Source organism: Dasypus novemcinctus, chromosome 24 (genome assembly GCF_030445035.2).
Source record: "Dasypus novemcinctus isolate mDasNov1 chromosome 24, mDasNov1.1.hap2, whole genome shotgun sequence".
NCBI lineage: Eukaryota > Metazoa > Chordata > Mammalia > Cingulata > Dasypodidae > Dasypus > Dasypus novemcinctus.
The window spans coordinates 38226170-38247171 of record NC_080696.1 but is presented as its reverse complement, the minus strand read 5'-3'; the positions used below and the strand labels follow the sequence as shown (position 1 = coordinate 38247171).

At 39.7% G+C, this 21002-nt stretch overlaps 1 protein-coding gene and 1 non-coding gene across 4 annotated transcripts in view; one reads left to right on the top strand and one right to left on the bottom strand.

Moving 5' to 3' along the window:
* Positions 1-722: 722 nt before the first annotated feature.
* On the bottom strand, positions 723-829 carry LOC111763274 (U6 spliceosomal RNA). Its single transcript, XR_002796167.1, has one exon. It is a non-coding gene; the product is annotated as a U6 spliceosomal RNA (small nuclear RNA).
* Positions 830-19523: 18694 nt separating this feature from the next.
* TRPC4AP (transient receptor potential cation channel subfamily C member 4 associated protein) overlaps positions 19524-21002 on the top strand; it is a 93141-nt gene continuing 91662 nt past the window's right edge. Inside the window, exon 1 of one of the 3 annotated variants that reach the window (XM_058286962.1) lies at positions 19524-20349. In XM_058286962.1, the coding sequence (XP_058142945.1) occupies positions 20182-20349 (168 nt within the window). In that variant the 5' untranslated portion in view covers positions 19524-20181. Of the gene's footprint in view, positions 20350-20431; positions 20529-21002 lie in introns of those variants that run through there. The other 2 variants (XM_058286963.1, XM_071211656.1) reach the window with 2 other exon arrangements.

Below are 21002 nucleotides of genomic sequence, written 5' to 3'. Positions count from 1 at the left end.
AGGAGTGCTGTGCCATGCAGGGGTGCCCCCCACGTAGGGGAGCCCCACGCACAAGGAGTGTGCCCCGTAAGGAGAGCCACCCAACGTGAAAGGAAGTGCAGCCTGCCCAAGAATGGTGCTGCACACACGGAGAGTTGACGCAGCAAGATGATGTAACAAAAAGAGACACAGATTCCCGTGCAGTTGACAACAGAAGCGGACAAAAAGAAGAACATGCAGCAAATAGACACAGATGACAGACAACTGGGGTGAGGGGGGAGGGAGAGAGAAAAAAAAAACAGTAGGAGAAGCTTGTGGCCCCCTTGCTGGGCCTCCTCCACCCCTCCCTGAGTTGGTGTGGAGACAGCCTATGCTCCCATCGTAGGTCCCTGGCCATATTCCGGAGGAAGGAAAGTAACCCCTGTGTGCATACTGGGGTGCTTATAGTCACTACCAATCAGGTGGCAGTCTGAAAGACTGAACAAGCAAACTCCTCTCAGGCTTGCCCTCCCGGAGCTTATCCTTAGGCAGAAACAGTTTATGTACAGCTAAAGCAGTGTAAGAAAGAGTTGTCAAAGTGATGTGGAGGCACATTTACCTGTTTAAGTTCATACAATAAAGCAACCAGGTGGAGGAGAAAGCATATATATATATTTTAAAGATTTATTTATTTCTTTAATTCCCCCCCACCCCCGCTCCCTTGGTTGTCTGTCCTCTGTGTCTATTTGCTGTGTCTTGTTTCTAAAAATATGGAATGCTTCACGAATTTGCGTGTCATCCTTGCACAGGGGCCATGCTAATCTTCTCTGTATCATTCCAATTTTAGTATATGTGCTGCCAAAGTGAGCACGAGAAAGCATATTTTATAAGGAGTAACAGAAGCATTTGAATTCCTGTCAACAGGGGAATTCCTAAGGCCATAAACAAGAACAAGTCAGGACAATACATAAGCTCAGAAGACACTGAGAGGACTCTGAATTTCACATTCTCCTGAGGTTGATCTTCTTGATCAGAGGGTTAAACTCTGAAGAAAAACATCAGCCAATGCAATACCAATTTGCAAGATTGTGAAAGGTGTTTTTTGTATTTTTTAATTTGTTTTTGTTAGCTCCAAGCACTCAAGGAAATCTCTGTCATATCACTTGCTGGAAAAAATTTAAGGGACAGACAGCTCAGGGACTAAATCCCAGAGTTAACACTTTAAAATACTAAAATGCACACTGTACAACAAAGATAAGACAAAGAAATATTTGTCCCACCAGAGGAACAAGATAAAAATCCAGAAAACATCAGTGAGGAAGAACAGACTTTGTACATACTGGACAAATATTGAAAAATCCTCACTATGCTCAAGGAGATAAAGGAAAACAGAGAAAATTAAAAGAGGCCAAGAAGACAATGAATGAATAATATATGAATCTCAATAAAGAGAAAGAAATTTTTAAAAGAAACCAAATAGAAATACTGGATTTAAAGACCATAATACTGAAATGAAAAATTCCTTAGAGAGTTTCAACAGCATATTGGAACTGGTAGAAAAAAGAATCAGTGAACTTGATGATAAGATAATTGAAATGATTCTGGCTGAGGAGCAGAAAGAAAAAAAGAATTTAAATGAGTGAAAGATACTAAGAGGCCTAGGAGACAACATCAAGTATACCAATATACACATTAGGGAGTTCTAGAAGGGGAAGAAAAGAGGCAGGAGGAATATTCAAAGAAATAATGGCAGATTACTTCCCAAATTTAAAGAAAGTCATGGATATACATATTGAAGAATCTGAAGGAACCCCAAACAGTATAAACTCAAAGAGATCCATGCCAAGACACATAGTAGTTGAACTGTTGAATTCCAAGGACAAGGAGAAAAGCAACACGTTATATACAAGGGAGTGCCGATTTCCTGTCAGAAACCATGAAGGCAAGAAGACAGTAGGACAAAATAAAATGCTGAAAGAAAATAATTGCCAACCAAATATTTTATATCCAGCGATACTGTCTTTCAAAAATGAGAGACATAAGATATTTCCAGATAAACAAAAGCTGAGGGAGTTCATCATTGTTAGACCTGCCCTACAAGCAATGCTAATGGGAGTTCTTCTGACTGAAAGGAAAGGACATGAGATAGACAATGAATTGAATTGGCGTTAAAAAAAAACATAGACCTTTGGTAAAAGTAACCATAAATGAGGTATAAAGGTAATTATAAATGTCAGTAGTATTGTATTTTTCAGTATGCAACTCCACTTTTTACTTTTTACAGCTTCTAAGCTGTAAATGCATAAAAGAAGTGATAAATATGTGGTTTGGGTCAAAGAATGTATAAATACATAATTTCTAGCAAGCAGAACAAAAAGGGGAGGAATGGAAGAATTTAGTTAAGTTGGTATCAAATCAAACATGATTGTTATAGATTTAAGATGTTAAATTTAAGCCCCATAGTAACCACAAAGAAAATACGTAAAAAATGTATACAGAAAGAAATGGAAAGGGACTCCAATGGTACAATAGAGAAAAATCAAATAAATAAGAAAGTAGGCATTAAAAAAGAATTGAGGAACAAAAAGGTGTAAGATTTACAAAGACCAAATAACAAAATGGCTGAAGAAAGTCATGAATTATCACCAGATACATTAAATGTAAATAGATTAAACTCTCTAATAAAAGGTAGAGATTGCCAGAAGGAATTAAAAAGCATTACTAAACTCTATGCTATTTACAAGAGACTCACCTCAAATTCAAAGACACAAGAAGATTGAAATGAAAGGACAGAAAAAATATACCATAAAATAGTGACCCAGAGAGAGCTGGGGTAGCTAAACTAATATCAGTTAAACTAGACATTAAGTTAAAAACTGTTACAAGGGAAAAGAAGTTCACTATATACTGATAAGGGAGTCAATTCAACAAGAAGACATAAAAATTATAAATATGTATGTACCTAATGTAAGAGCCACAAAATACATGAAGCAAATATTGACAGATTTGAAGGGAGAAATATACAGTTCTACATTAATAGTAGTATACTTCAATATACCACTTTCAATAATGGATAGACTATCTAGACAGAGGATCAATAAGGAAATAGAAGACTAGAACAATACTATAAATGAACTAGACCTAAAAGACATATACAGAACACTTCACCCAACAAAAACAGAATACATGTTTTTCTCTAGCGCACATGGATTATTTTCCAGGAGACACCATATATTAAGTTGCAAAACAAGTCTCAATAAATTAAAAAATATTGAACTCATAATGTGTCTTCTCTGACCACAATGGAAAGAAACTAGAAATCAATAATGGGGAGAAATGGAAAATTCACAAATATGTGGAAATCAAACAATATACTTTTAAACAACCAATGAATCAAAGAAGAAATCACCAGGGAAATTAGAAAATACCTTAAGGCAATGACAATGAAACACAACATAACAAATATGGGGTGAAGCAAAGGCAGTGTGGAAAGGGAATTTTATAGTTCTAAATGCTTACATTAAAAAAGAAAAAAAAATCTCAAAACAGAGACCTAACCTCACAATCGAGGCTCTAGAAAAAGAAGAGCAATCTAAACCCAAAGCAAGAAGAAAGGAAATAAGAAAGATTAGATTGCAGATAAATGAAATATAGAATTAAAAAAGGCATCATTGAAAGAAAAAAGTAGTTCTTTGAAAAGACCAATAAAATCAACATTTAGATAGATTTACAAAGAAAAAACAAAGAGAAGAAGCAAATAACTACATTCAGCAACTAAATAGGAAACATTACTACTAGCTTACAGAAATAAATGGGATTATAAGAGGATACTGTCAACAACTGTACACTAATGAATTAGATGACCTAGATGAATTGGACACAAACTACTTACACTGACTCAAGAAGAAATATAAGGGAAGTGGACTTGGCCCAGTGGTTAGGGCATCTGCCTACCACATGGGAGGTCCGCGGTTCAAACGTTGGGCCGCCTTGACCCGTGTGGAGCTGGCCCATGCACAGTGCTGATGCACGCAAGGAGTGCTGTGCCACGCAGGGGTATCCCCCATGTAGAGGAGCCCCACGCACAAGGAGTGCGCCCTGTAAGGAGAACCGCCAAGCACAAAAGAAAGTGCAGTCTGCCCAGGAATGGCACTGCACACACGGAGAGCCAACACAACAAGATGACACAACAAAAAGAAACAGATTCCCGTGCTGCTGACAACAACAGAAGCGGACAAAGAAGAACATGCAGCAAATAGACGCAGAGAACAGACAACTGTGGGGGGAAGGGGAAATAAATAAATAAAATAAATAAATCTTAAAAAAAAAAGGAGAAATATAAGATCTCAACAGACCAATAACAAAAGATTGAATCAGTAATCAAAAACCTCCCTACAAACAAAAGTCCAGGACCAGGTAGCTTCACAGGTAAATTTTACCAAACATTACAAGAATAATTAACACCAGTCTTGCTCAGATTCTTCCAAAAAGTGAAGAGATGGGAACACTCCTTAACTCATTCTATGAGCCCAACATCATCCTAATACCAAAACCAGATAAAGATATCACCAGAAAAGAAAATGACATACCAATATCCATTATGAATATACATACAAAAATCAACAAAATATTAGCAAACCAAATCCAACAGAACATTAAAAGAATTACACACTGTGATCAAGTGGGATTTATCCCAGGTATGCAAGGATGGTTCAAAATAAGAAAATAAATTAATGTAATTTACCACATTAACAGAGTGAAGGAAAAAAAAACACATGATCATCTCCATTTACACAGAAAAGACATTTGACACAATTCAGGACCCCCCATTTTTTTCTACTTTTCTTTATTAAAGGAGTTGAGGATTTACAAAACAGTCATGCGTAAAACACAGGATTCCTGTACACTGCCCCACCAACAACACCTTTCATTAGTGTGAAACATCTGTTACAATTGATAGCACATAATTATATTAACTAAAGTCCATGGTCTAACTTAGAGTTCACTTTTTTTGAGTGCAGTTACATGGATTTTAAAAAATTTTTATTCTGTTACCATATATACAATAAAGCATTTCTCCTTTTGATCATATTCAGATACACATTTCAGTGTTGTAGCATACTGTGTTGTACTACAATGACCACCATCCATTACAAAAACAATTACATCATTCCAAATAGGAACCATGTACATTTTAAGTCTTAACTTACCATTCCCTACCCATACCCCATCTCTTGGTAAAATATAGTCTAGATTCTGATTCTGTGAGTTTGCTTATCCTAATTGTTTCAAATCATAAGATCATATAATATATGTCCTTTTGTGTCTGTCTCATTTCACTCAACATGATTTCTTCAAGATTTCTTCATGTTGTCGCATTTATCAGGACTTCAGTCCTTTTTACACCTGAATAATATTCCGCTGTATGTATATACCACATTTTATTTAGCCATTCATCATTTGATGGACACTCCTGTTACCAGATGGTCCTGGTTTCTGGGCTTCTAAGTTCTTGGCTTATGTTGCATTAAAGAATTTAAGGATGTGCCATAGGGTAGGCAAGGGAGTAAAGAGTTTACTAAGAAAAAGAAAATGAGAAAAATACAGGTTCCATGCTGAGGCATGGACAGCTGGCGAACTGCAGGATGACTTACACACACAGGACATAGGACACAGGACCCCAGGTCAGGCCTTTTTATTTTATTTTTAATTTTTTTTTAATTAAAAAAAATTATTTCTCTCCCCTTCTCCCCTCCCCCCGCCCCAGTTGTCTGTTCTCTGTGTCCATTTGCTGCGTGTTCTTCTTTTGTCCGCTTCTGTTGTTGTCAGTGGCACGGGAGTCTGTGTTTCTTTTTGTTGAGATGTCTTGTTGTGCCAGCTCTCGTGTGTGCAGCACCATTCCTGGGCAGGCTGCACTTTTTTTCACACTGGGCGGCTCTCCTTATGGGGCATACTCCTTGTGCTTGGGGCTCCCCTACATGGGGGCGCACCCCTGCATGGCACGGCACTCCTTGTGCGCATAAGCCCTGCACGTGGGCCAGCTCCACACGGGTCAAGGAGGCCCGGGGTTTGAACCGTGGCCCTCCCACCTGGTGGATGGATGCCCTATCCACTGGGCCAAGTCCGCTTCCCAGGTCAGGCCTTTTTAAAGTCTTTCCTCCTCTACCCTCATGATGTTGGGGCTGGGGCCTCAGCTGTTTGCTGCTCTGATTAATTGCTCCACCTGTCAGTTATCAGGGGGACAATGATGAGGCCTTTTGAGGATATCCGGGGTTTTCCCTCTTATTCCAAATAATACTCTCATTGCCAGGATTTCACATTGTCAGGACCTCACATTGTCAGGACCCCTTTTTAATGAAAACAAAACACAAAACTTAGAAAACTGTGGGTCAAGAAAACTTCCTCAACATGATAAAGGAAATATATGAAAAATCCACAGCTAACATCATCCTCAATGGTGAAAGATTGAAAATTTTCCTCTAAGACAATGATGTAATAGTGACAACTGTTGTTATTCAATGTGTTCTGGAAGTTTAGCCAGAGCAATTAGTCAAGAAAATAAATGTAAGACATCCTAATTGGAAAGGAAGAAGTAAAACCTTCTCTATTTGCAAATGGTATAATCCCATATATAGAAAATACTGAATTAGCCACAATAAGGCTACTAGAGCTAATAAACAAATTGAGGAAAGTGGCAGGGTATAAGATCATCAATGTGCAAAAATCATTTGCATTCTATATACTAGTAATGAACAATTGGAAGAGGAAATCGAAACAATTCCGTTTACAATAACTAGAAGATTCAATCATCTAGAATAAATTTAACCAAGCATGTAAAGAACTTATACACAGAAAACTACAAAATATTGCTAAAAGAAATCAAAGAAGATCTAAATAAATGGAAGGACATTCTGTGTTCACGGGTTGGAAGAACAGATATTTTTTAAAGATGTTTATTCTACCCAGTGAAATCTACAGATTCAATGCAATCGCAATCAAAATTCCAAGTGTCTTTTTTGCAGAAATGGAAAAGCCCATAATGAAATTTATATGGAAGGGTAAAGAGCCCCAAATAGCCAAAATCACATTGAAAAAGAAGAATGAATTTGGAGGACTCACTCTTCCCAATTTTAAAACTTATTACAAAGTGACAGTAATCAAAACAACATGGCACTAGCACAAGGACAGGCACATTGATTAATGGAATTGAATAGAGAATTCAGAAATTACTCCCTACGTCTATGACCAATTGATTTTTTGGTTGGTTGTTTTTTTTTTAATTAAAAAAAATTTTTTTACATCAATGTAACAAGTTTCTCAGTTAACATAAGATATCAACTACAGTAACAACATAATATGCTTTAGTCAGTGGTTATACTCCCTCCAACTCCCTGCCTTTTTTTGTTCCTCAATCTTGAGGGATTTGGGACAAAGTCCACTATGACTGCTTCAGGCTGAGAAGGGACTTAGATAATGTGCGGCAGAGGAATGGAATTTTTTTGCTTGCAGTGGAGGATACTACTTGCTTCTGGGGTGGGGCTGGTCCATCAACATGATTTTGTCAGTTGTTTAGGACAAGCTCAAAGACCTGTAGAATAGGAGTTGGCTTCTCCATATTTATCTGGGTTTCAGGGCTCAGCTGGTCTAGGAACAATCTGAAGGTTTTAAGACTCCGAGAAATAAACTTAACAAGTACATTGAAAACTATAGGCTCAAATAAAAGTAGAAGAATCATGATTAGAGGATTTATAAATGAGTATAACTATGTTATTTTGGGAAAATAGATTATCACATAATCCTAGAAAGAGCTGCTGCGGGGTTGTTGATTTCATGTGGCCATGTGACTTACCAATGATGTGCAGATGTCCCTAGGAACTTCAGGAGCACTTCTATTTGAAGCTTTGTTTACTGTGGCAGTTTGTGAAGCCTGGCTTCACAGACTGCATAAGTGTTACTTCCAGAATAACTTCCTGACTCACTTTGAAATCTCTTAGTCATAAAAACTCTATTTTATTTAATATTCCACCTTTTGATCAAGGTCTTTGTATTAGTCAGGATTCTCTAGGGAAACATAATCAACAAAAGATATCTGTCAATAGTAAGAGATGTTATCAGAGTCTCTCACATAACCATGGGGATGCACAAGTCCAGGTTTTGCAGGCAGGCTGCAACCAGGGGCTCCAATGAAAGTCCAATGAAGGTTCTTCATGAGTTCTGGGAGACACTGGTTGTCCAAAGATGAGCCAGGAAATTCTCACTCAATGCTGGAATCACTTCCCCTTTTAAAGCACTCAACTGATTGGATAAAGCATCATTGCTGATGGCAAGCTCCCTGACTGATGTAATTGTAATCAGCTATCTATGATTTACCACTGCAGTAAAGTCAATGGTGGCTAAAGTCCGTAAGGGCCCTTGTATTACAGTTAGCCCAGTGCTTGCTTGACCAAGCAACTGGGCACAATTACCTGGCCGAGTTGACACATTAGCCTAACCGTCACAGTCTTTCTCCAAATGCATCTTGATTAACACTTGGTAAATATCCCTCAGCTTCAGGGAGGCTCATCCTTGGGAATCAAGTCCCACATTGGGGGGAAGGAAGTGAGTTTATTTGAAACAATTTGGCTTACAGAGAGGCCATATTTGAGTAACAAGGAGGTTTTCAGGAGGTAACTCTTAGGCATTAATTACAATTAGGCTTAGTTTCATTATTACAGGAATAAGGTTCACAAGTGCAAGCATTAAGATTGAGGGCTTGGCTTATTAGCCGGTTTTCTTTTGTAAGGCACGGTTTATATATTCCAGAGCTTTTGGTACGGCCAATGATTGTTTTTTTTTAACTTTTGGAATCTTACTTCTTTTTAAAAAATCAATTTTATTGATACATATTAATAAAGCATACAATCTGTCAAAAGTGTATAATCAATGGTATTTGGTATAATCACATAGTTGTACATTCATCACTTCAGTCACTATTAGAGTATTTTTTAAATTCTAATAATAATAATAAATGAAAAATTATTAAGGGGTAGAGCTTAAGAAAAAAAGCTCTACCCCTTAATAATCACCTCTTAATCTCTATGCTTCCCCTGCAGTACATAGCTGCTGTTTTGTTTCTGTCTTTCTAATTTATTTGCATTTATATTTTGTATAATGGAATCAAACTATATGCACTACTTTTGTCTAGTTTCTTTCACTTAGTATGTTTCATTTTTTTTCCACCTTTAATGGAAGATTATTAATATATTACTATACACTACTGTCCATATTTTGCTTTGTTTGTATTTTTGCCTGATGTTAACATCTTATAACATTAATGTACATTTGTTCAGTTTTGCTATGCTATATAGCCTCACATTTTTTAGCTTTCCTTTTAGTAATATACATGACCTTAGACTTTCCCTTCCAACCACTGGCATACCCATACATTAGCACTGCTAAGTACAAACACTATGATGTGCTTTCACCATTTCTGTTCATTTCCAAAGATTTGTGAACAACCTTTTTACCAATACTGCACAGATTAACCCTCAACTTTACATTCTCTAACCTCATTCTATTTTCAGTTGACCTGTATTCTGGTTATTAACTTCATGAGTTTACACAATACACTTAGTTCAGAACAGTGCAATCATACAGTATCTCTCCTTTTGTATCTGGCTCACTCCACTCAACATAATGTCCTCCAGTTTCATCCAATTGTCATATGCCTCATAACTTCATTTCTTCTTACAGCTTAATAATGTTCCATCATATGTATACACCACAATTTTTTTATCCATTCATTGGTTGATGGATACTGGCTTGTTTCCATCTTTTGGCAATTATGAGTAACACCGCTATGAATGTTGGTGTACAGATGTCTGCTCATGTCACTGCTCTCAGTTCTCGGGATATACCAGCCAAATGACTTTTTTAAAAATAGGAAATACCAGAGATTGAAACCAGGACTTTGTATATGCAAAGCAGACGCTCGATTGCTTCCTGTCAACTGATTTTTGACAAGGGTGCCAAGTTCACTCAGTTGGGAAAGAACAGTCTCTTCAACAAATGGTGTTGGGAAAACTGATATCTAAATATAATAGAATGAGGGTGGTCACCTATCTCATACCATATACAATAATTAACTCTAAATAGATCAAAGACTTAAATATAATAACCAAAACTATAAAACTCCTAAAGAAAACCTAGGGAAACATCATCCAGACCTTGCGTTAGGCAACAGTTTCCTAGACTTTAACCAAAAGCATGAGCAACAAAAGAAAGAATAGATAATGTGACTTCATGAAAATAAAAGCTTTTGTGCATCAAGAGACTTCATTATGAAAGCAAAAAGACAAATTACAGAATGGGAAAAAATATTTGGAAATCACGTATCTAATAAGGGTTTAATACCCAGAATATATAATTACTCCTATAATTCAAGAACAAAAAGACCGACAGCCCAATTAAAATATGGGAAAAAGATTTGAATAAGCATGTCTTCAAAGAAAACATACAAATAGCTAAAAAGTACACGAAAAAGTGTTCAACATCTTTAGCCATTAGGGACATGCAAATCAAAACCACAACGAATACTGTTTACAGTAGAATAGCTACTATTAAAAAAAAAAACCCATAAAATAACAAGTGTTGGTGAGGATTTGGAGGAATAGGAACACAGGTTCATCGAAAACAGGTAAAACAGTACAGCGACTGTGGAAGACAGTCTGGCTGTTCCTCAGAAAATTAAGTATAGAATTCCAATATGATCCAGTGATCCCACTTCTAGGTATATGCCCCAAAGAACTGAAAGCAGGGACTTGAACAGATATTTGCACACCTATGTCATAGCAGCATTATTCACAAGTGTCAAAATATGGTAGCATCCTAAGTGTCTATCACCTGACTACTGATAAACAAAATGTGGTATATACATGCAATGGCATATTATTGACCCATGAAAAGGATGAAGTTCTGATATATGCAACAACCTGGATGAACCTCGAAGACATCACATTGTGTGAAATAAGCCAGACACAAAAGGACAAATATCATATGATCTCCTGATATGAAGTAATTGGAATAAGGACATCATAAAATCAGAAAGTATCATGCAAGATACCAGGATACAGGTAGGTTGGGGAGTGGGGAGTTAATGATTAATTGGTACAAAATTTCTCTTTGGTAATGGATGGTGGTGATAGTAGCATAACATTGTGAATGTAATTAATATCACTGAATTATACATTTGAATGTGGTTAAAATGGGAAGTTTTAGTTTGTCTATATGTTACTAGAACAAAAAAAATTTTTTAAAGACAATCATAGGTCTGTGCAGTACAGTGAACCTTAATGTAAACTATGCAGTATAATAGTATAATTTTAATAATTTTCTTTCATCAAATGTAACATAGATACCACACTAATGCAAAGTGTTAATAACAAGGAAAACTGCGTGTGTGAAAGGGGCTATAAGGGAACTCCGAATTTTCTGCGTAATTTTTCTGTAAACCTACAATTTCTCTAATAAAAAAAAGAGGGGGCAGAAGTCAATAGCACTGGTTTATGCCCTGAGTGTCATATGTTATATATTAAAAAAAGAATTAAGAACTGTTTTTGTAGGAGTGACTGGCTATAGAAGTGAAAGAATAACCTATATCCATGGGGATTGGGGCAAAGATTTGGAGTGATTATATTTTCTAAATTCAGATTGGATCACATAGTCATACAAGTTCAAGTCTTACTGGGCCCATTTGAAATTAAGATTGTCCCAGAGGATGTCAAAATCTCAGAAAATGGGCTTGGAAGGACTACTACTGGTCAAATTTGGGACAATTTGAACATTAAAAAGAATAATGATAGGAGAACTCTCATTGCCTGATCTTGAAACATATTACAAAGCTACCATGGTCAAAACAGCATGGTACTGGCATAAAGATAGATACATTGATCAATGGAATAGAATTGAGAGTCCAAAAATAGATCCTTACCTCTATGGCCAGCTGGTTTTTGACAAGCCTATCAAGTCCACTTTCCTAGGACAAGATAGTCTTTTCAACAAATGGTGCTGGGAGAAGTGGATATCCATAACCAACAGAATGAAATAGGACCCCATCTCACTCCCTATATAAGAATCAAGTCACAATGGAACTAAATATAAAAGCCAGGACCATAAAACTACTAGAAGAAAATGTAGGGAAACATCTTTAAGATCTTGAAGGTGGTGGTCTCTTAAACCTTATGCTAAAGATTGGGCAATTACAGAAAACATAAATGGGACCTCCTCAAAATTAAACACTTTTGCACCTCAAAGGACTTTGCCAAAAGGCAGCTGACTCAATAGGAGAAAATATTTGGAAATCACATTTCCGAGAAGGGTTTAATATCCATGATATATAAAGAGATTCTACAACTCAACAATAAAAAGACAAAATGACCTGATTAAAAAATGAGGAAAGGGGAGCGGATTTGGCCCAACAGTTAGGGTGTCCACCTACCACATGGGAGGTCCAAGGTTCAAACCCAGGGCCTCCTGACCCGTGTGATAAGCTGCTGGCCCACGCACAGTGCTGATGCACGCAAGGAGTGTGCCCCGTAAGGAGAGACACCCAGCATGAGAAAAGTGCAGCCTGCCCAGGAGTGGCGCTGCACACACGGAGAGCTGGTGACTCCTAACCTGTGTGATGAGCTGGCCCATGCACAGTGCTGTTGCACGCAAGGAGTGCCCTGCCACACGCCCATTTGCAAGGAGTGTGTCCCATAAAGAGAGCCGCCCAGAATGAAAAAAGGGCAGCCTGCCCAGGAACTGTGCTGCACAAAAAGAGCTGACGCAGCAAGATGACGCAACAAAAAGAGACACAGATTCCCGGTGCCACTGACAAGAATACAAGCAGACTCAGAAGAACACACAGCAAATGGACACAGAGAACAGACAACTGTGGGGTGGGGGTGGGCAGGGAAAGGGAGAGAAATAAATAAAAAATAAAATTAAAAAAAAAAAAGAATGTTCAAAGTAGCTTTATTCATATTTGCTCCAAACTAGAAAGAACCCAAATATCATTGTGAGCATGGATACTCCAATTCTTTATATTCATTTAATGAGATAAGTCCCGGCAGGTAAAGGACATGGATGAATTTCAAAAACTTTATGCTCAGTGAAATTATAAGGTTCCACTTAAATGAAGTTTTAGAATGTCAAAACTAATCTATGAAAAAAAACACAACTAATCTATGATGATAAAAATCAGGACAGTTGTTGCCTGGGGCACAGGAATTGACTGAAAACGGGCATGTAGGAAATTTCTGGAATGACAGAAATATTCTACATCTAGATTGGGGTGTTGGCAGGGAAACGGACTTTGGCCCAGTGGTTAGGGCGTCCGTCTACCACATGGGAGGTCCACGGTTCAAACCCCGGGCCTCCTTGACCCGTGTGGAGCTGGCCCATGCGCAGTGCTGATGCACGCAAGGAGTGCTGTGCCACACAGGGGTGTCCCCTGTGAAGGGGAGCCCCACGCGCAAGGAGTGCACCCATAGGGAGAGCCGCCCAGCACAAAAGAAAGTGCAGCCTGCCCAGGAATGGTGCCTCCCACACTTCCCGTGCCACTGATTCCAACAGAAGTGGACAAAGAAACAAGATGCAGCAAAAAACCACAGAAAACAGACAACCGGGGGAGGGGAGGGGAATTAAATAAATAAAAATAAATCTTAAAAAAAAAAAAAAAGATTGGGGTGTTGGTTACATGGGTATATATACATGTCAAAATTCATTAAATTATACACTCAAGATGTGCACATTTTACTGTATATAAATATATCCCAGTAAAACCAAAGGAAAATAGAGTAATGATAGTAATAGATATTTATATTGCATTGAATAAAAAAGAGTCAATGAGTCCATAGAGATAATCCATATAAAAAGGGGAGGGAGGAAGCTCCTTTTTTTCAGGAGAATATCATTTAATGAATGGTGAAGAAATGATTTAAAAAATCACCATTTTGCAACCACAGCATAATAATCCAGACAGGGATCATCAAATGGTGCTAAAAACTACTGAGTTTTGAAAGGTGGTTGGGAAACCAGATATTCTCACAAATGGGAAAATATATCATTCAAATAAAGGTATTTATTTAGCCAAGTGATCAAATTTAGCATCATCAATAATGGAAATAATTTACATTATTTCCTCCTGATATGAAGCAATGGGAGAGACACACCATCATCTATGTGGTATTCTTCTCCCCAAAATTTAATCCATTTCTAGTCTCAAGGAAATAATCAAGCAGATCCAGATGAACATTCTATAACACAAATTGGCTTGGACTCTTAAAAGCTACCAATGTCTTGAAAGACAAGAAAGTCAAATGGACTCTTCTAGATTAAAAGACACTGAAGAGGGGAGCAGATGTAGCTCAAGCAGTTGAGTGCCTGCTTCCCATGTACGAGGTCCCAGGTTCAATCCACGGTACCTCCTAAAAACCAACCAACCAAACAAACAAACAAAAAAAGTAACTTGGATGCCAGTAGCTCAGTGGTTGAGTGCCAGCTTCCCAGCTTCCCTGGTTCAATCTCTGGCCCCGGGACCACAAACAAACACTAGAGAGACATGGCATTCAAGTGCAATGTGTCATCCTTGATTGAATCTTATATCAATCAAGACTGTAAGGGACACTTTAGGGGCAATTTCAGATATCTTAATATGGACCATATATTAGATAATATTAATATTATATAAATGTTAAATTGCTTGATCGTATTGGTGTGGTGGTTATTAGGAGCATCTCCTTGTTCTTAGGAGATACATGCTGAAAATTGGTCTACCCCACTGAGAAGAGGTTGGCGGTGTGGCAGATCATTTATAAGAGGTATAAAGCACCTGTCTGCTTAAACCATGATATTTGCAATTTACTTTCAAATGGTTTCAACAAATAAAATATATTTAATTAACCAGCCAAAGGGGTGCTGATGCAAAGTACCAGAACTCTGTTGGCTTTTATAAAGGGTACTTATTTGGGGTAGAAGCTTACAGTTACAAGGCCCTAAGGAGTCCAACTCAAGCTACCATAAGAGGTACTTTCTCACCCAAAGTCTCTTGCCATGTGTTGAAGCAAGATGCCTGCCAATATCTGCGAGGTTTCAGCCTTCTTTCCTCTTAAGGCTCCATGGGTCTAGCTTCTTCTTCTTCATTTTTTTTTTTTTTAACTTTAAACAAATTTTTATTACACAATAGTTTGCCACATAGTTGGGTATTTCTCTACTTTATATACATTATTTTTACTCTCCACAGAAAGGCTGTTTAACTTCTCATCTAGTGATGGCAAGCACTAAAATCCTTATTTTAAGAGAATCAGTAAAAATTCCTCAGTGATTTAATTTGAAAGCAGTACACTGGTCAGCTTCTTCTAATCTCAGCTGTAGGCTGGCATAAGGCTTGTCTCTCTTCCTGGGGCTCAGTTGTGCTGGTCTTGTCACAAGGTCAGCTGTAAACTATCAGGCTCATCTCTCTTCTCGGGGCCTCAGGATCCTCTGTGTATCTTCTCTGTGTGTCTACTTCCATGTGAGAGTCTGTTTTATCAGCCCACCAAGGGGGCTGGGACTCAACACTGAGTCACACTCTAATGATGTGGTTGAATCGAAGCCTTAATCTTAATATAATTTAATCCGATGTCTCAGTGAATCTAATGCAATCAAAGGGTTATCATGCCCAGAGGAAGAGACCAGTTTACAAACATAATATACCTCTTTTTGGAATTCATAAACAATATCAAACTGCCACAATGTATATATGTTAATATATACTTATCTACATATTTGTGTATACATGTGAGTGTATGTGTATACATACACACACAGAGAATAGATGATAAAGATAAAATATTAACAATTAGTAAGTCTAAGTAAAGATTGCATGAGTGTTCATAGTACTATTCTTTCAACTTTTTGGTAGATTTGAAAATTTCCCCCAAAATGCTGAGGGAAAATGAGGTAATGCAAATAAGGTTCTTGGCCGATGGCAGCAGTAAAGGATAGCTCTTATACAAGCATATGAATTCCATCAGGGCAGGGTCTTTTGTTTCTTTTATTTAGCATTATGTTCCCAGCACCTAAAACAGCACCTGGCCCGTAAGTTGGTAGTCAGTAAATGTTTTTTAATCACATCATTGAGAGACTGTACATGAAAAATACAATGTGAGAGAAACAGATGCAGCTCAAGCAATTGGGCTCCTGTCTACCATATAGGAGATCCAGGGTTCGACTCCCAGGGCCTCCTGGTGAAGGCAAGCTGGCCGGTGTGGTGAACTGGCCCTAGGGGAGTGCTGGCACAACAAGATGATGCAACAAAAAGAGGCACAGAGGAAAGACAAATGGGAGGTGCCGCAGATCAGGGAGCTGAGGTGGCACAGGAGATTGAGCACCTCTCTCCGATTCTGGAATGTCTCAGGATCGTTTTCCAGTGCCACCTGGGGAGAAGACAAGCAGACACAGAAGCGCGCACGGTGAATGGACACAGAGAGCAGACAATGAGATGGGGGGTGGGGAGTGGGCAAGGAGGTGGAATAAATAAATAAATCTTTAAAAAAAAAGTGAGAAAACATCATTGTCAAAAATAACACCACAGAATGATGAGTAGTTATGTGGGACAGCTGTTCTATGGCCTGAATATAACTGTGCCAGTTGCTTTGATTAAATGACTTCTCTACAATAAAAAAATGACTTTAAAATATTGCCCCGGAAAATCTGTCTGGCCTACTGAGATTAATTTGGCAGTTCATTTATAAGAGGTAATATTCTCTGAATAACATCCACCTGTCTGGTTAAACTATTTGGGATTGTTGTGAATAAAACTAGCCAGTTCAAGAGCCTGTTTTTTCTAGTGCTGACCCAAATTCACATCGATTAGCCTCTTTTTGGGGCCCTCTAGTGGTGAGAAATACAGCTGGTTTCTACAGACCGCGTGAGTATAACAGTTGAAATGCAAAGAATCCCTTTTCTCAAAAGTTTCTGGAAACTTGTCTCCTTACTTCCTGGTCACATAGTGTCATTAAAGACTGAATTGGATGCGACCATTTTTGACTCAGTAAAGAGCCAGCTCTGGGGGATGCTTGGGCTAGGCTGGAAGGAGGAAATTTAGAAATTTAGAAATGGACAGTAACATTTATAGTTGGATCAAAGTTGAAGTGGAAAGAATTGTCCCTAGCCTGATGAGGGCCAAGGAATCTAGATGGCCATTTGGACTTTATAATTTGACAGGGTCTTGTCTCCTCGTTGTGATTGCCCAGGGAAAGCCGGCTACTGCCCAGACAAGAATCTGGCAGGATCACTCACCTGTGCCTAGTGTAGTATTCCTGAAAATACCTTTTCTTTCCTTTCTTTTTTCTTAATTTCTAACATTAAAAGTCCTTTTTTTCATGAGCATAAATTGGTACATAGCCTGTGCAAAAAATATGAAACATAATAAAGCAAAAATAATCTGAACTCATTCTTCACTGTGATAACCACAGTTAACATTTTCAGTGATTTTCTTTCAAATAATTCTATGCATATAAAAATATAGAAATATATATTAATGGGATCATAATATCCCTATATCTCTATAACTTGCTGTATTTTTCTCTTGACAATGTATAGTGAGCTGCTTCCCATCTTATTTTGGACCTACAATTTTTTTTTTTTTTTTAAGATTTTATTTATTTATTTAATTTCCCCCCTCCCCTGGTTGTCTGTTCTTGGTATCTATTTGCTGCGTCTTGTTTCTTTGTCCGCTTCTGTTGTCGTCAGCCGCACGGGAAGTGTGGGCGGCGCCATTCCTGGGCAGGCTGCACTTTCTTTCCTCACGGGCGCACTCCTTGCGCGTGGGGCTCCCCCACGCGGGGGACACCCTTGCGTGGCACGGCACTCCTTGCGCGCATCAGCACTGCGCATGGCCAGCTCCACACGGGTCAAGGAGGCCCGGGGTTTGAACCGCGGACCTCCCATATAGTAGACGGACGCCCTAACCACTGGGCCAAAGTCCGTTTCCCTGGACCTACAATTTTTTAAAAGTTTAACTTTAAACTTATTTTTCATTACTAGAGTAATAATATTAACTCTCAAATATCTCTTGCCTTTTATGGTTTCCATAGTGTCTTGAACAGTAGGTTTTAATATTGTTGAAGTCAAATTTATCAATCTTTTCCTATTGATATCTTCTAGGTTTTATGTTTAAGACCTTTTCCATACGAAAATCATAAAAGTATTCTCAAACATTCATTTCTAATATTTTTAATACTTTGATCTTTAACAGCTTTATTGAGGTATAATTTACACATAAATTCCACCAATTTTGAGTTTTCAATCCAATGATTTTTTTTAAAGTAGCTTTTTTTTTTAAGATTTATTTATTTATTTATTTATTTATCTTCCCTTCCACCGCCCCAGTTGTCTGTTCTCTGTGTCTACTTCTGCGTGTTCTTCTTTGCCTGTTTCTGCTGTTGTCAGCAGCACTGGAATCTGTGTTTCTTTTTGTTGCGCCATCTTGTTGTGTCAGCTCTCGGGCAGGCTGAACTTCCTTCGCCCTGGGCGGCTCTCCTTACAGGGCCCACTCCTTGCACGTGGGGTTCCCCTACACAGGGACACCCCTGTGTGGCACAGCACTCCTTGCGTGCATGAGAACTGCACATGGGCCAGCTCCACATGGGTCAAGGAGGCCGGGGGTTTGAACCGTGGACCTTCTATGTGGTAGGCGGATGCCCTATGCACTGGGCCAAGTCCGCTTCCCCCAATGATTTTTAATAAGTTTACAAGGTTGTACAAATGTCACTGCAATCCAATTTTTGGAACTATTCTTTGATTTAAAAAAAATGTTTAGTGTTTAGTACACCTAACTTATTTTTTTCCTTCCCCATTGATTTGAAACATCTTCCCTACCAAAGGCTAAACTTCCAAATATGCATGGATCTATTCTTGGTGTCCCTTTTCCAGGGAGCACAAAAAGGGAAAGTTGTTTTGTTTTATTTTGCCCATGCAGTTCTCAGAATTGGGAAATTTCACATGAAACCCAGAATTTTGGCTTTTTTTTTTTTTTTTTTTAAATCAAAAGATCCAGATGGGGCATAATGATGGCTGACTATAACCCAGGTTTGCCTGGGACAGTTCCATTTATGTCTACTGTCTGTTGTAAGTATTAATAGCGTCCTTTCAATCTTAAAAGTGGTCTGTTTGGGGCGATAGATTACATTCACCTTAGTTATGAGTCACAATCTCCACCACTGCCTATGGTATCAAACTCAGCACTGGTACAAGACCCCTTGTAGGAAGGGGATAGGGGAGGAGACAACTCCATCCTGCCACATACATTTGCCCCCCCCACCCCAAATAAATATATAATAATAATAGAAAAAGATTACGTGGGCTTAGAGTAGAACGGATATACTATCTTGGGGAGAAATTAGGGTATTGTTCCTCTCACTGAGAATGTGACGTCACAATGACCAATTCCTTTGCCTCCTATTACTTAATTTAATTTCACAACAACCTATTGTCATCCTCAGTACTTTCATAGCATCGTGCTCCTTTTCTTCGTGGCTTATCCAATTCATTACTGGGCATTTCTGGGCGTATGAATTTGCTGTCTTCTCATATGGACTGCCTTACATGTTATCAGGGATCTAGGCTGTTTTGCACACCACGGTGTCCAAGCTCGAAATGGGGCTCAGAGCAGACCCCTAGGAACTATCGATCGATTGAATATGCTCCCAGAAACTACTGATTCGATTAACTGACGAAACTACTGATTCGATTAACTGACGAGGAAACTAAGACGCAGAGGGAGAATGTGGTGGTTTGATCCAGGTTCAGACGAGTCAGGGCGGAGAGAGGCAGAAATCAGACACGGCGACCTGACTCCTGATCTGCAGCTCAGCGTCTTTTCCTGGTCGGCTGGCTGCAACTTCCCGAAACTGGCAGGAAATGGGAAAGTGCACACGCAGTCACTCGTCTTCGACCTGGTTGTCTCGCCGAGACCCGGGACTGATGAGTCAGAAAAATTACAGTTGCTAGGTGCTTCAACACCACATGCCTCATTACAACCGGCACACCTCAAAGTGAGACTACATTTCCCAGCATCCCTTGCGGCGCGTACGTTTCTGCCACGCGGCTTGCGCCTCCGCCGTTGGCCCGCTGGGGGCGCTGAGGACCCCTCCGCCGCCCCGTAGAAATCTCCGCCGCCGCGGAGCCTCTTGCTTCCTGTTTGTCCGACGAGGAGTCATGGCGGCGGCTCCGGCGGCGGCTGGGTCTGGGGCCGGCCGAGGGCGTCGGGCAGCTGCAACTGTAGCGGCCTGGGGTGGGTGGGGCGGCCGGCCGCGGCCCGGGAACATTCTGTTGCAGCTGCGGCAGGGCCATCTGACAGGCCGGGGCCTGGTCCGGGCAGTGCAGGTACGAAGCTGGCCCAGAGGGGCGGGGCGGGGCGGACCGGGCGGGAGCTGGCAGGGGGCCGGGGAAGAGGCCTTTCCAGACTGCCGCAGGACGGAGCCGGTTGCGGGGCCTCCCTGTGGGCAGCCCGGAAGCTGTCATTCGTGTCGGGGCCGTGGGCAGTGGCTGGCTAGAGGCCCCGGGTAAGGGGCCTAGCGGCGTTGGGATGCTGTGGGCACTGATGGCGTGTACGAGCCGTGGGCCCAGTGCCTGGATCCTCCATTCCCTGCGCCACGTCTACAGGTCTCGGGGACCCTGGGCAAGTTTGCTTTAGCTTTTAAGGGCCTCGAGTTTCTCCCCCGTGAATTGGGCGGGGGGTCATTGCAGCCCCCAAACGGTTCCCAAGCATATCGCCAATGACACTTTCTCACAGAGGCCTTTCCTTGACACCACTTACCCGCACACACACCTAAAGTAGGATCCTGTTATTCTGTCACGACCCCGAATTCGTTTCTTTCACATTATTTTCTTAGTCTTTAATTACATATTTCTTTGTTGTCTGCCCTTTTCTCGCTTGTCTCCCACATTAGGCTGCGCTCCAATAGGTGTAGGGACTGTGTCTGCTTTGCCAATGTGGAGGGTCATGATTAAGAGTGAGGACTCTCGAGTCGGGGCAG